General features: G+C 38.9%; 1 protein-coding gene across 1 annotated transcript in view; it reads left to right on the forward strand.

The window, feature by feature from the left end:
• The window catches only part of LOC105627919 (serine/threonine-protein kinase 17B-like), a 122,636-nt gene extending 116,578 nt beyond the window's left edge, over window positions 1–6,058 (forward strand). The window contains exon 6 of the mRNA XM_012209191.1: window positions 4,978–6,058. Coding sequence (XP_012064581.1) covers window positions 4,978–6,058 — 1,081 coding nt within the window. The remainder of the gene's footprint in view (window positions 1–4,977) is intronic.
• Window positions 6,059–16,944: the final 10,886 nt, after the last annotated feature.

A 16,944-nucleotide genomic window follows, 5' to 3' on the forward strand; every position in this document is an offset into this window, starting at 1 on the left:
TTCAGAGTAGCTTATTATATAGGCTATATATAATAAGCTACTCTGTTCAGAAAGCATTTTTTCATCTTTAATTTATAATAAATAATAAAACATAGATATTTCGAAGTGTATTATGTTTTTTTAACTGGAAACAAACAAAATGCATTTGTTGAACATTGTTTAGCAGTTTCGTTTATATTATTGTTATTTTCTGTAAAGTGCGTAATTTTCTTGTGTACGTAGTTTTTTCTTTCTTGTTTTCTGAACAGTACGAATTTTGACGACGAAACGCATTTGAAAGTCTGCTTCTCAATAGAGTATCGCAATTGAGAAATAATAACGTAATTATATTAGATTAATGAAATTAGAACATGTAATTTTCGTGTAAAGAATGATTGTTGAAGTATTAAAAAGTTTAGTTAGAGAAAAGAAAATTAAAAATTAAATTCTTTGAATATCCCTTTTTTCGTTTACTGCGATTTCTGCATTGATATACGAAAAGAACGGATTTGCTGAAGTATATAAAACTTTAGTTAGATACAGATCTAAAAATAGAAATTAAATTCCTCGAATCTGTCTTTTCTCGTTTACTTCGATTACCGTATTAATATACAGAAAGAACGGTTTTGCTGAAGTGTCTAAAAATTTAGCTAGATACCTGAAAATAATTTTGTTGAATTATCAGAATAATTATGTGCACGATTAAACTAGTTGCTGGAATGTTAAGTTAAAAATTTTGCATTATCATTAATGTTTAACTGTTCTACGCAATTATTTTGATGATTCAACGAAATTTATATCTAGTTAATATATCTAGTTAAATTTTTAAATATTTTAATAAAACCGTTCTTTCCATCTATCAACGCGGAAGTCGAAGTAAACAAGAAAAGATAGAAGAATTTAATTCTCGGATTCGATTAGAACAAGCTGTGAAATATGCGCGTAACGTTCGCGTGGCGACGCAAATTCACAGCGAGATTCATTGATCATCATGGCAAGCTACTCGTCATTTATCTTCATATACTCCACTTGATTCGACGGAAAGATTTCCATTCGTTGTCCCGCTGTGATCGAGACGTCGTCGCCGCAAATTATATATTGTATGTTACGCACCCACATCGTAATTCCCGCACTATATCGCTCTGTCGGTCGACGTTAGTCGCCTATCCGGTTCGTCGAGGCGCGTTACCGAAGAATCGGCGCGAGCATTCCTGGACCGGTGAAAACAATTCTTTCGCGGAAGGCTGCGGCGATTTACCGAGAATGCCCGGCGCTTATTTCGAAGCGAAAGAAGATAGCACGTGAAACACTCGCTCAAGGCGCGTCGATTACATTGTTAGTTATGTCGGTATGTCAACCGATTTCCTAGAACGAAAACAATCACGTCACGTAGACATATCGTTGCGCGACATTCCGTGCTGTAATCGAGATGATGACATCGCATGACGATAACGATTCATCAGGGATCGTTACCGCCACCGCGCCACTAAGAGCGATTTGGTATCAGTGGGTCAACGCCGTCCATTGATAGTTGCATTCGGAGGAAAATCATTTACTTGCAAGAAATTTGCAACGGTTGTGTTCTCTTCATGAGAAACGTTTCCTGTTTATCGCCTTGTGGATTGCTGTGTCCATAGAAAAGATTTCTGAATCCAATACTATTAACGGTCGCATAAATTTTTGCATAACGTATACTACATAAGAAAATCAACCAATCAAACTTGATCTTTTTCATGAGAAGAAAGGAAAGAAATATTCTGATTGGTTGATTTATGCACTATGCATTATACAAAAATCTGTGCTGCAGCCATTACTTTAGAATTTATCAAATAATATCGATTCTAAATAAAAATAGGATCAATATATAGGGACAATCATTATAAAATATATTTATTGTTGAAAGAGAAATAATTTATATAAAAATAATTTATATATTATATATTATATATAAGAGAAATAATTTTTAAATGAAAAATTCTAATTTAGAATAAATGATCCAATATTTTACATTATGGCGCCAACATTTTATATGTTACAATATCTGGGTTAAAGACTTAAAAATTTATTCTATAAACGCGTAAGAATATATAAACTTAATATCACTCTTGTCTTCAAGACAATATATCGATCTTGTTTGTTAATTCGAGGGAGAAGAAATTATTCATTTTATTTTAATGTTAACTATTTTATTTTTATATTATTTTTATATTTTAATGTTAACTGTTATTTTTTATATTTTAATGTTAACTTTTATTTTTATATTGCATGAGATTAAGTACTTCAAAAGAATACTTTTTGTCTCGATATTAGAAATTTTTTCTGAAAGCGTATCAATGTATTGTAGATTAATTTTAATCTCGATTTAACTGACTCTTTTTCATCTTTCTCTTCTTAGAAAAAAAAAATAAGGAGTAAAATTAAATTGAAATTAAAGTTAATTTACATTTGTAGAAATGAACGTCAGATTCTTAGCTCCGTCGATGTCTTTTATTGTATGGATTTCTAGGAGCGAGACATATCCTGTAGCCTCGGGTTTAACTTTCATCATGTTATTGCAATGGCTTTGCCTTTCATTCAATTATACGAAACGTAACACGAAAGAATAAAAATCGCAAGCGTATATTTAAATCAAACGATTAATGCGTTTCGAATTAAATTATGTACATCAATTCTCGGTTTTAATCGCGCGATGTCTTCTTCGAATCATGAAGGTCCATCTCACTGTTTTCTTTTAATAATTTATGGATTAGTCGTGCACAATGGCGACATTGTGATTCCATTGAGATGTATTTATTAATTCGTTCATCCAAAGGATAAGAACTATCATCAGTCAATCATTGAACTCATCGTCAATCGCGAATACACGAGCGAGAGAAAAACGGTCGGCGCCACGTCGCTTCGCGAGGTGACTTTCTTCGAAGCGGGAAGACCGATGTCGAGGAAGGCGAGTTCCGCTGTAAAAAAGAAAGACTGAGAGACCTCGTAGGTTTCCTTATCGCGTGGACAGCTGAGAGGAAGTTGCTATCCGGAATTATTCGCGTCCTTCCTCTCGAGCAAACATAGGGGGTCTTATCGCGCGGAACCCGCATGACTGATCGTCATGTCCTACGAAGTTGAATAGCAGTCTTCATCGCTGATCTGCAAATTACCATATTTCGTCTTGAAGAGGCTTCGAATACACGTCGCTGAAAGAAAACTTCGTAGTTGATTTTATGTTTGTTTATGCGTCAAGTCATTTGCAATGCGTTAAAATTAATATATCTTAATCTCTTGCATTTTATGCATTTAAATTATGCAAATGATTGCAAAATTAATTCGTTACGTTAATGATTAATAAGCGTGATCTGCACAATAAAAACATTTTGTACTTGTGTCGAAACCGGTTCTTGTTAAAATTTTTGTGTTGAATTTTTAACATATCTGAGTGTTAATTTAACATAATGTGACTGTTATTTGAATATTTTGTGTTAAATTGACGTTTAACATTTCGTAATGTGAAAATAACACACAACTTATGAATAATAGACATTATAAAAATGTAATTTTATAACAGGAATTCTAAGATAAACAAATAAAAATTAAGCTATGTGTTAATTTAACATATAAATATCAATTTTTGAAGAAATAAGCTTCTACAATTTTTCCAAAATATGTCAAAGCATTAAATTTTTTTGTATTAATTTTTACGTAATGTTTTGTCACATTCTAATATATTCATCTCGTATTAAATTAATACAAAAATTCAAGTGAACTGTTTGAGATATGTTAAATTTAATTCAAATTTTCCAGTTGTGTAAATCTACTCGCTGTGATCACGATATAATCGTTACATAAATTTTATAAGTTAACTAATCAATTTTGTTTGCTATTTTATAAAATTAACTAATCCATTCGGTAAAAAAATTCGTCTAATATTATATTTCACCGTTCGTTTTTACACTCGATTTGAATGTCATAATATAAATGCGCGAATAACGTGGAGAAGTTATAACGCTCTTATATGAATACTTTTTATTCGGACCTTTTTGATGGTCCCAGAATTAAGAGGGGAATTGTCTCCTAAAGCACTTCAGTATCTCCTCCATGGACCGGCATTCCACGGCGTTTACGTGTTACACAATTCTTTGCTCCGTTATTGAAGATATCCTGCGCCGTTCTGTATGCCGGAAGTTGACCGATACGTTAGCTAACATAATGGTTTTTGCGCAGACCACGCGATACGCGGATGGCATAGCAGCATGAAACAGCCACGTGAAAACGTCCCGGCGGGACCGCCACGATGATGGCCACCGTCGATAAATGCTCCGGTCCGCCTAGTGGAGGTCGTTTATGCGACGGGTCTCTTAACCCTTTGACTCTGTCGCTCCTCGAGTTAACGAGGACGACGAGAACATAGGTTCGCGGAATGAGCCTGTTGTTCGGATATATTTGTTTAAAAGCACCGCGTGTACTAAAGTAACCAACATAATCGCGTCACGTCTCTTATCTTCAGCATTCTAACGGAAAATCATTAGAAATACGACATCGAATTGAAAGCTTAGCCCTTTAATGTTTCTGAGACACTCTGTCTTTTCGCAAAAAATATTGTATAAAAATAAGTATAACAAAGTGTTTAATTCTTGGATAAATCTAGCATTTTCAAGAGTTTTTTATCAGGCATTTTATCAGGAACTTCTGAAATTTTATCGGTACTCAGAGAAATTTTTGAAATTTTATTTTTATATTTAATTCTGTCTTTTTCTTAAAATATTCTATCTTTTCTTGATGATATAAAATGTTGACTGAATCAGCATTCAATATGACAACACATTTGGATAATATTCATGTACATCTCGTACATTTTACCAAAGTGATAATATACAAAGTGAAAGAAAATTAGTGTATGTCATAATGAAAGTAGTACTGTAAGGTTAATTCTAAAAAAAAAAATACTTGAAAAATTCGCGGAAATATTGGAAACGGTTCTCTTCAAGCAAGCGATTCTTGTCTTGTTCACAGTGAACGTTTGACGGTGACTGAGTGTCTCCAGCATCCCTGGTTCAGCATGTTCGAGCAGCCGTTGGCATCCTTGATGACGTGCCCCTCGTCGGATGACAGTCCCGCTGCTGTTCTCGACTCCTCGTCGACGCCCCCGCAAGAGGACAGCCCCTCGTCAGAGCTGCCGATCGCTAATCAAGGTCAGGTCTCGTCTACGCCGAAAAACGACGGCGAGAAGCAGCAACGATCATCCACGACCGGTTTGTGTCACAGTGCGGAAATTTCCAAGTCAGCGGCGGGCACTCGCGCTGTCTCCTCGCACACGGAGAACCTCTACTCGGCTTCGAGATCGTTGCCCAAACCCATCAGATTCGGGCTGAGCCCAGACCGTAGGGATACTTTCAAGAGGAACATGGACTCGCTGGCGCGAAAGTTCTCCGGCAATGTCCTACCGGAAATCGTTATTATCGAGTCATCATCGTCAAATACCAATGGTAGTATTCAGCAACGTCGCGCTACTGCCACCCATACGATGCCAGCTGGTGGTGGCGAGGTGTTCAAGTGCACACCCGTGTTCATCCTCGGCGAGACCGAGCAACAGTGCAGTGATAGCGGCAGCGATACCGTATCTGAGATCTCAACCGACAGCTCGAGCGATCGCAGTAGCATCTATTCGGACGACTCTCTCGATTTTATTCTATACGGTAAGAGTCAAGGTAGAGCGAGTTTCCCGTTCACCGCCGCTGACGCGACCGCCGATAGGTGGGAACAGAGGCATCATCATCATCATCATCGTGCCACCAGAGTTTGGCCACGCGAATGCAGTGGCGTCGTCAGTAAGGCGCTCAGCCGCTTCACGTCGGAGACGACCTCGTCTGGTGTGAAAATAGCGAAAATCCCAATGACAACGCCGCCGACGGTGACGGCGTTGCGTGGCAGCAGTGGCAACAAGGCCGGTCTGGAGGCGCTCCGCGAACGGGGCGGCAACTTGGTAGTTATTAGGGAACCCGTACGTGCTGGCAGGTACACCAGGTACAGCGAAGTACAATGCGAGTCAGTGCAGGCGCGGATTCGGCGGTTCCAGGTGCACGAGGCCTCGTAAGACTGTGCCGTCCAGCTGTGCGTCGACAGCTGTGTGTCGGTGTTGAATTATATTCATGCGCAGGTGGACGGACATCTCTGGCAGCCTTTTCGAGGAGTTGCCGAGGGATCGGAAGTTCGAGAGTTTGAGGCGATTGTATATATCGCGTAATATATTAGTGACGCGTGTATAGTGACGCGAAGAGTAAAAGGGAGGTTTTGAGCAACGAGGCGTACCCGAGGGATGTGCGAACGAAGGATAAGGTGGGACCGAGACGGGCGAAGTTCCTTGAGATTTGCGAAGGCTGTGACGTCAGAGAAGGTTCTTAGAAAGGTTCAGGATTGCGCATCTTTCTATAAGGACTATGAGCTTTGTGAAAAATATATTCGAATTCACGGATCCTTTGATTCTAAAACGATAAAGAACAGCATCGACGTTATGCGATAATTAAAAGTATATAAAAGAAAGGGATTATTTCTGAATTTATTTTTCATGAAGCACATAATGCTGTGATAGCGTTAGGGGAACGTGAAATGATAGCAAAATGAAAAATGCAGTACATTACTTTCGCCGAAATTCGGTAAAGGCGACGTGCCGTTAACACGATCGGAAGATTTTGCGATGCAGCATCCTGTAATTCGCGATGTATGTAATATTATTAAGCAGTATTTCGTAGTGAGAACAAAAAGTTACGTGTACCACACCAAGCCTGATCTCCAGAATCCTTGAACAGCCTCTCGAATAGCTCCTGTCCCGACTTTCGCTGGACTTCTCGGGAAGCCGAGACCGATTGTAAAGAGTGTGCGTACGGCTACGCGAGTCGTACAACGTAGCCACATACGAAACGTGTCGCACGTGGAATCCTACGTGTACAATGCCTTCCTACATACGCGTGCCTTTGCTAAGGTACCGACGAGAGATCGTAGCTTGTATCATATCAAAGCGAATAAATGGCTGTTGTAAATACTGTAAGAGAGCATGTGAATGCGTATACGAATGTATGCGTGCGTGCGTGCATGTATGCATTGACTCTTCGTGGAAGCGATCGGCTTCGAAGAGGGTGGTCTTGATGTACATATTCGAGTAATCAGAGAATGTATGAGCGATAAAACAAATCGCGAGTATTCGTAGCTTGCAAAAAGATGCTTGCGGTTGCGATGCTGATCACATAAGATAGTCTCACACCGAGATAGCGACGGCAGAGATCCGAAGGAAAAGTCGTACAAAGTCATCGCGACATCCAATGTTAGATTTCAGCTATGAGTGGAACGCATTCCGCCATATGAAGGATAGTCGATTCATCGAGACTCGATGATTTTTCATCAATCCAGACGGATATCGCCGTCACTGCCCGACGAAGCGTTTGAAATCAAGAATATTAGAGCGAAGATGGCTCTTCCTAGACTGCCGTTATCGATAGACTGATCAACCGGCTTTTTGAGCTTAAGAAAACTCGAATTGCATTGCGTGCGCGTGCACTGAGACGCGGCGTGTTACATATTTATCCGAAATGTCATTGTAATTCCGAGAGGTCTACTTTTAAAGTATGATTTTTAAAAGCAGGCACTTTCGTGTATTAATGTATGCCTTTCAACAAGCGATATAGTGATCATCTCATCTTTGTTTAACATTGGCAAACAACAAGGATATGATGATTCATTGTGTCACACCGTGTCATATGTGTTACTTGTTGGAAGGCACACAATAATAGATTGATAAAAGTTGCGTTTGTTTCGAAAATGCCGGTAGCAGTCGTGTAAATTAATCACGGGAAAAATCCTGTAATCGCCAGCAATACTCGGTGCATCGCACGCGATTGCGACGGAATAAATCGCCATATCAATCGGTTGTTGAATATAACAATCACCAACGACAATCCAGATAAATACATTTCGGTGCCTTCCTTAAAGAAAATTACGATGCGTGTTCGTTAATATGACGCACGTCGCCAGTGCCTACGTTTACTTGTCTGATACGAGCGACAAGACTTTTCGAGTCACGAGACAATGATGCACAGCAGAGAATGTATGTCTGAAGTGTGAAGAGTGCCTTAATTGCGCCGAGAAATCAAAATTGAAAGCCTAGACGAGCTTTCTAGGCGTCTCTAATTCTGGTTAGCTCGAGAATAATACGGCCTTGATGGAGGAAATTAACAATACGGAGTCGAGTCCTTCAGACATCAGTAAATTCGAAAACTCTCGAACCACCGAAAACTCTCAATTCTCATAACACATTACAAAGATGGGACCATTTTTCTATGGGTGGTATATATCACGTATATATACGTTTTCCCTATTGTTAAATATTTTCTCAATCGTGTTATTAAATATACTTTATGAATCTGCATCCTTTTCTTTTTTGTTACTTAAAAATTGTTAATTGTTCGTCACGCGCGGAAGGATAAAGAAAGAGAGAATCAAGACGATCAACCTCTACTCTCCGAATTCTCGTGGACGCGTAAATCATAATTGTACATACAAACATATTTATCCACAGATATATCATCGCGCATAAATTGAAACGCATGCTCGCTCGCTCGCTCGCGTAGCGCAACGAATGCTAGTCATAAACACGTTCCGTCCTCTTTCTCACGCTCGCTTCCCCTTTTTTCGCGCCTCTAATTTTCGTTCATTTCGCCGCAGACACAGGCGAATCGTTGGCGAGACGCTAACGAGCGACCTGTGTCTTCGTTGAGCGAGACGAGAAAGAAGAGCGGACGAGAGAGCGCTGCAAAAATGACGGACTTGGTTGGCGAGCCTTGGCTTCGAGCAGCATGAGAGGCTCGTTCAACCGTGAATTTGTATCATCTCTTTGTACACAAATCCACGGGATATTCGAGGTCCTGGTATTTGCCAATAAATATATAACTGATATGTTTTTTAATGCAACGAAATTTTTAGCAATACTCCCGAATTTCTTTCCGTATTGCAAATAGAATCGATGTGATACGGTTTTTGGTGGTTTTCTTCGAAATTAAAGAATACACTTTTGATACGTTGACTATTTCGAGAACTTGTACCGTTTAGACTATGAAAATGTAAAATTTTCGCCGAATCTTAATTCACCGGAGAGATGTGAAAGTAACACCCTTGGAGTATAACTCGTGATGTCTTCTCCTCGACGGCTGCTTCAATCATCGCGCGTGGAATTGAATCGAGGCGAAATCATGGAATTGAGGGGAACACTTTTGATCTCGTGGACCTAGGCGACTGGTTTTCAGCCTCTCCGACTATGGTGATCTGGCTATCGGTGCGAAAACCATTGAATGTTCGTTAACGGCGAACATCGGACACATAAAATATAATGCATTGAACGCGCAGGCGAACAGGCCGCGTACACGCACAATTTTAACGCGTGCATTTCCTCTCGAGACGCATATATGCGCGCGTATGTGTGTCGGGGAATGTGGTTCAGAATGCGTCTCCGAGAATCAAAGAGCGGAATAAAATGTGTAAAATATAATTTTGCTACTACGGGCGAGGGCGGTGCGACCCCGGGAAGGGTCGACTTAGCTTCTGTCGCGATGAATTCGCGGTTATTTATTTTCTTCTTTGTGATATGTCATTAGTCAGAATTAATCAGTTTTCGCTTCATTTCTTCGCGTTAATTAAAATCCGCGGAAGAAAGCGTCGGCTCTTGCCTTCCGTGCGACTCGGACGCGCTGCGCTGCCCGATATATTCTCTATTATTATTATTATTATTATTATTATTATTATTATTATTATTATTATTATTATTATTATTATATTATATTATATTCTATAGAATTATGATATATTATGCTATTATATATTATTACACTATAATTAATTGCGAAGATTGCGATCGCGTATGTAGCTGCTAAAAACCTCCTGTAAATACTTCTGTCATTGTATTAATTTTAATAATACAGTACGAAATAAATGCAAATATGTTCAAATCAATTACGTATAAGTTTCTTTCTCTCGGCTGTCTTTTCGGCAATGCTGAGATCCGTTTTTTATAGCTGAAATAGTGTACACTCTTTATACATATTTAAATGAAATAGCATGTTTGAAATTTGACTAAAAAGCAAGAAGGAAAGTTCTAGTGTATAGTTTAATACAGCAATAAAAAAACAAACTCTCTAATTTTTCAATAATCCGCGCTTTGTATTGAACGTCAATCTCTCGACGTGCAATGATGCCGAACGGGTTGCCTAGTGAAAGGCTACTCTCACACATTACCTTAGAATTACACGTGTTGTAACATGAGAGAAAACTTACACTCAAGAAGCATTCGCTTGTGCATTTCGTTTAATTTTCAATTTTTATTTCATCAATTATGTCATTTTTATTTATAGGCGCAACATCCATTGTATGCTACGCCACTTAAAGTTACTCGGATTAAAGATAAGGAAAGCGTTCTCTCACAAGGATAAATTACGCGCTGAATTTGCATTCTGCCGTAAATAACACGCGTAGCAAGGGACGTCCTAGCGTTACGTGCGTGGTCAACGCACCCGGGACAAGAAACAGGGAATCCGTTTCGCGCATTAATGCCGTCGGTTGTTCCTACCGGCGTTATTATAAATAATTCAACGCCTCCTCTCGCGGACCACGCGGGACGACATCGCAGGGTGGAATAGCGATGCGATCTTAAGTTGGGACGTCGTGGAAAATCTCCGTCTGCGGGAAATGCGTTGCACGCGTGTTTGTTGGTCAGCCGATTAAAATCACGATTCACGGCGGAGACACGATGGAAAGAGGGAGCCCTGGTTTCGTGTTTGCCTACCGATATGGTGAATGGAACAGTCTTTCCGAGAACGTCGTCGTTTATCCTATAAATAGGTGTACATTAGCAACGGCACAGCTGCCATGATGATTCATCTTTAAGGAGTTTTCTACAAGATCTGGAAAATGTTTCGATTTTCGGAGGATCGTAAGATGGTTTATAAACCTTATCATATTACCTCAATTCTAAGATAAATAAACTGTGTTAATTTAATTATATTACAAACGTTAATTTAAGAAATATGCTTCCATAATTTGCTTACAAATTATGTCAGTATTACATTTTTGCGTAAATTTTTTTACATTTATATTATTTTTTAACATATTTATTTTGTGTTAAATTATAATACAAAAATTTGGATTTGAGACAAGTGTGTTAAATTTGACATAAATTTTTCAACTGTATATAATTTTCATGCCCTACGAAGCTCTTTCTTTTCACTGCGAGGCTGCACAACAATCGCTTCCTTTTGTTTCGCGGTAAATTTGCCGAAATCACATCGGCAATAATCACGAGATGAACGGAGAAGCTGTACATTAATGCGATTGTGTCACCGAGAGACTACGTAATCGGTCGATACAGCGAGATACTGCCATTTTAATAGATAATCACAGTGCGCTCGTTATAATCGCGCGTTTTGCAATTGAATGAAACGTGATATAATCGCGCTCAAAACCGCGCGGCTTCACCTTGAGATGCCCACGCGTTTGCATATTCAAGAAATTCAGAAATTAACCGCGTGTAGCAAACTCCAATCTTCACAGAATGGAAACAAAATTATTGTGAATCTTAGATTATTCGCATTTCATTAAAACTTTATAAACAATATATAGAATAATAAACGTAAACTGCAAATTTAAAATATTTTTACATGTGATGAAAAATATTAACATAATCTGTGAATTGTTTGGGAGAAAATTATCGTTAACTATCATTAAAGAAATTTTCTCACAATGTTCGCTGAGTTGGTTCAGTAATACGAGGTGCAAAGTACACAATTGAGATTTCTCACGCTTTCATACACGCCGCATCGAATTTGGCAGGAAAACGAGAAACGATGACGACGACGACGACGACGACGACGACGACGGTAGTGGTGACGGAGGCTGCATGTCTCTTTTCACTTTATCCACCGTGACGATGGCCTTCGCGAACTTTCAGCCTCTCGGTACGCCGATAATGGAAATTGCCGGGGGCGACGAGCGATTACTTGGCGATTCGTGGCGCCTAGAAATTGCTAAATCAACGCCAGCGTGCTGTTCATAACACCTGGCGCGACCAAATAAAGTCGCTGCCGTCGCCGCTGTCGAATGATAATTCGTTAATTAGCGTGCGGTCAGGGTGCGAGTTGCCCCATGTGCAATTTAAAAAGACAAAGACAGAGAGAGGGAGAAAGAAGAAAATATAATGGGCACGCGGAATCGTTCGAACTCTCGAAACGGGCGGCATGAGAGTCTCTAATTACAAGGCAGACCGATTTTCATCTTGATGAATTTAAAGCTGATTCTCATTGCACGCCGTTATTAATGCAACGATGAAAGTTGCTGACTTCTCTTGATGCGTCGCGCGTATTTCGACAACTAAAATAATCTGAAATTCAATTTTAGGAAATTCTATTATAAATATATCGCTGTAGCTTTCCTGTAAGGAAAAAACGAATTTGTTGAAGTATCTAAAAATTTAGTTAGATAGGCCTGAAAATAATTATGTTGGCTCATTAAAATAATTACATAGAACTATCAAACATGATGAATAATGCTGTAAAAAGTTTTGACACTCTAGCAGTCATTTTGACCGTCTCCTTCATAATTATTTTGATAGTAGAATTTATTTTCAGATATGTATCTACCTTAATTCTTACAGTGAGAAAAAAATATAGTTAATTTTAATAAATATTTAATTGGCAGTAACTAAATATTAAAATTGACTATATTTTTTTTCAGTGTAGATACTTTAGCAAAACCGTTCTTTTCATATATGAAATATCGAATTTTAAAAGGGTAATAAAGTAATCTTTAAGAAAGAAGATCTAGTGTCAAAGGATTCAGAGTTTGCAAGTCAGTTTGAAAATCAATATACTATAATATTTATGTAGTACTGATGAGATTCAAGCAAAATTGGAAACTTAATGTTACTTCGCAATTAAAAATTCCCTAAATTCCCGAGTTTAGATATCTCTAAATTTGAGAAACTTGCCTATCTGTAAAGGATTAAAATCTAAGGAATATATCAAGTCAAGAGAAAATTAAAACGATGATTTTTTGTTTGACAAAATTTGACTGTTTATTGAGACTTTATTGACTGACATTGAGAATCCAAAATAAAGCGATTTTTTAATTAATTTTTATGTATTCCTTGAGAAATGGTACATATTTGCAAATTCTGGACAATTGATACAAGCATATCGAGCGTCAAGTCTCGTCGTGTATACGGCGACAAGCCACGATTATTAAACGCGAGAGTTTCTATTGTGTCTAATTCTAAGATCGTAAATCATGGAGAACCCGCACGTGCATGCAATGCACGCACGCAGTGCATTTACGCGCTTAGTGCAAACACACCATGCCGCTTTTCCTTAATAGTCAATAATTTGCATTCCTCGCAATCACCGTTGTTCCTTTCGTTGTGCAAATAACGTTCAGGCCTTGAGGTTCGCAAATTCGATACTCGTGCTCTTGCCGAATTTGGTATATATCGTCTTAACAAAGATAAAACACGATACTTATATATATATATATAAATAAAAGTTTTTCTGACAAAACTGTAATTTGTGCCAACATTTCAACGAGGACGATTCAAATTATTTATAGTTGTCGCTTGTTGATCACTCGATACAAGCTTGCACTTCGCCAGGCCTTTATTATATCGTTCTGAGATTCTAATTTTACTCGTGTGCGATAAAAGTATGTGGATGTTCAAAAGGAGCCACGTGTTCCGCGCTTGAAATGGAAGGCGCCCGAAGCTCTTTTTCTTGTCGGTCGGCCAGCCGGTCGCGCGTCAAGCTCGTAAATCGCCGATAAGATTTTTCCCCCGAGGCAGCCGTGCCGGAAGACTTCTTGAGGTCGTCGGCGCCCGCTTTTCGTTCCCGTTCCGTCCCGTCCCATACCGCGTCGCGACGCAACTCGGCGCGGCGATACGAAAGTGAGACGTACCGATTTTATTGCGCGCGAAGACGTCAACGTATCGTGCCGAGGACAGTGTCGCAAATAACGGGCCATCAAAGTCAACAATGACGCGCGACACGAATTTATCGCATCTGCCGTTCGCGCGCGATGAAGGTAGGCCTATAAACAGAAATCATTAAGCACGCCGATTTGCGAGCTTGGTACACACACGGCTCGTCCATCCCCGGGATAATTGATTTCGAACGGCACGATAGAGCCGACCTCGCAGAATCACGTTCTGTCTCTCTTTCCCTCTGCAAGTGGCACGGCTTTTCCGAGTTATCCGATCGATCGCGGCAGCCGCGATCGACTGTTGGAAAGTGGCTATTTGACCTTTCGGACACCGCGAGGTGAACGTGTATACGCACGCGAATGCGGGGGATTTGTACAGAATTAACCGTGTAACGCGCGATGTAGTCCACTAATGTGAAAAAGAGAATTTGATTAACGAAATTACGATTGAGCCAATCTTCAGACACTCACGCTTCTATGGATTAGATTAGATCAGCGTTTTGCAATTCTTTTTCAATTCGTCGCACATTAAATTAAGGTTATTATTCTTGACAATTTGGAAGACTAGAAGCTTTAATAAAAGAATTCGGATTTTTGAAATTAACTTCGATCTTTTAAGATGAAAGAATTTTTAAAATGTCTCGAAGCTTCAAAGTCAAATATCAAACTTTGAGGATTTGGAATTAATTTTTAAATTCATTCTTTTAAAGCTTTTATAGCTAAAGAATTTTCGAAGGTGTCAAAAGTAACAGTTCTAATTGACATTTTTTAACCTCTGGGGTGAAAAATATCCCGAGTTAAAATAAGACTAAACACAATATATGTAATTCATCTAATTTTCCGAAATACAATTTTTAGAAACAATTTTCAAAAACAATTTTTTTAATACTTTTTACTTCGCACCTCACTTACTTTTTACCTATTTCTAAAAGTTTTTCGCTTTTTTTTTCTTTAACATTTTTACATATTGAGATTCTTTGTGACCAGTTGAAGAACTCTGGATTAGATGAAACTCCCTTTAGATTGAACTTTCAAGTGCGAAACCGCGTTATTCGCACTCTCCTCTCCTTTCCAGTGTATTCTTGATGACAGTGACAAGCGCTGACGTCCGACATCGCGAAATAGAATCTGCGTCGGCTAAAATATCTCCCTTGCTTTAATACCTGCCGGCATCTGTGAAAGCTTCATGAATAATATTACCAGTGCGTATCGATGTAGGTCTTCTCGCCTCTTCTCTGATGTACATCGGAAAGTGCGAATTTAGATTTTAAAGACCGATTCGACCACTCTCGCGAAGCCATTTCTCCAGTGAGACAAGCAAAATGTAATTTATCCACAGTACTTGTCTCAGCAACATGAAATAGATCGTGGCTATTTTAAATGTGTCCATGAAAGCTTTTCGTTAAAGTTTCTCCCGTTAAAATGATTAAGCTCAGCAATGATTGTTTTACAACTGGAAATTTTCTTCTTTTTGAGATTAAGGTTCTCAAATCAAAATTTTCAAAATTAGAACTTACAGATCAAAAATCTTGGACGCAAATAAAAATGCGTTTAAGTCAATAAAATTGAATAACTTTTTCACACCTAATCGATCATTAATAGTACTAATTTAACGTAAAAAATTAATCAATCATAATCGATTATCCTTCTCAGATGTGATTGATTAGTTCTTATGATTTAAGGTTTATTACACTTATAAATCGGATTAATATAGAGTAGCGTGGGAAGAGTCAAAGTAAAACATTTAGAAGAACTTGGACGCTTTCATTAATTAATTTTTCATTAACTAAATTTCCCCTAGACATCTCTAAACATCTTAAAAAAGGAGAATGGTATCTATGATGTATATGGAAAAAGAATGGATGACAATCCTAGCTGAAATAAATAAATGACTATTTCTCTAGATTTAAAAGTATCCAATCAGTGCAATGAGAAAAAATTCTGGTTGAAAATGAATGGACCAGAAAATTCTAATCAGTCAGAATTCTGATTATCTTAAGTGAAATTATAATAAATTGGACCAAAAAAATTCTGATTTATCTATTTTTAATTAGAATTTCAATAATGCACCTACACTCTTTTTTTCAGTGTTTGAAGAAAACTTTCAACACTTGTAAACTAAACATTCTGTTTTAACGCAATCAATTAACAGTATTCCTTTTTCGTGTGCGCACGCAAATAGGTAAAATCTTAAATTCGCGCAAGAATCATTTCGCAATAAATTCCCAGATCCACTTAAGCCGATTTCCTCTTAAATCAATATCGCGACATTGAGATTCCGTGAAGACGAAGGCGATCTCCGTGGGATCTCAGTCGTGTGATTATCCGAGTGTCTCATGTCCAGAGAAATAAATCGCCGAGGACCTCGGCAGCAACAAAGTGCCAACGGCCTCCGCTTTCGCGCTCGCGCGCTCGCGCGAGCGTTTCGCGTATCGCGCGCGTAAAGACCCATGAGACACTGTCTGTGCAAACTTTCGCGGAATGTTCTTTGTCGGTCCTTTGTCGGAATCGACAGTCATCGTGTCGCGTATGCGACGTGCCTCGTATCCCCAAGAGTGTTCGGTGTCGTACGTAGAAGCGAATACGTGCGAGTATCCCGGCACCGCGAGTGCGGTGACAAGCAATTAGTACCGGCAATTAGCACCAAGCGAGATCGCCACCGCCGGCACGGATCGTGCCAAGGATATGGGTAGCCACTCGTCTATTCGCGATTCAAACCTATCTTTGACGATTTCAGCTCGAACCAGTTCTTTTTTCCTTTCTTTTCAGCGCACCTCGACTCGCGCGAATGACGCGCGTCTGCCATTTACGCCAGCATAGATTTGCACCCCGATAATCAGAGCCTTATTCGACGCAAAATATAAAGGATAATTAATTCCTCAATTAAGAAAAATTTATCTCAATTTATATACGGATAATTGGAGAGAGAGAGAGAGAGAGAGAGAGAGAGAGAGAGAGAGAGAGAGAGAGGAGGAGGAG

This window comes from Atta cephalotes (genome assembly GCF_000143395.1).
Source record: "Atta cephalotes unplaced genomic scaffold scaffold00011, whole genome shotgun sequence".
In the NCBI taxonomy this organism is placed as follows: domain Eukaryota; kingdom Metazoa; phylum Arthropoda; class Insecta; order Hymenoptera; family Formicidae; genus Atta; species Atta cephalotes.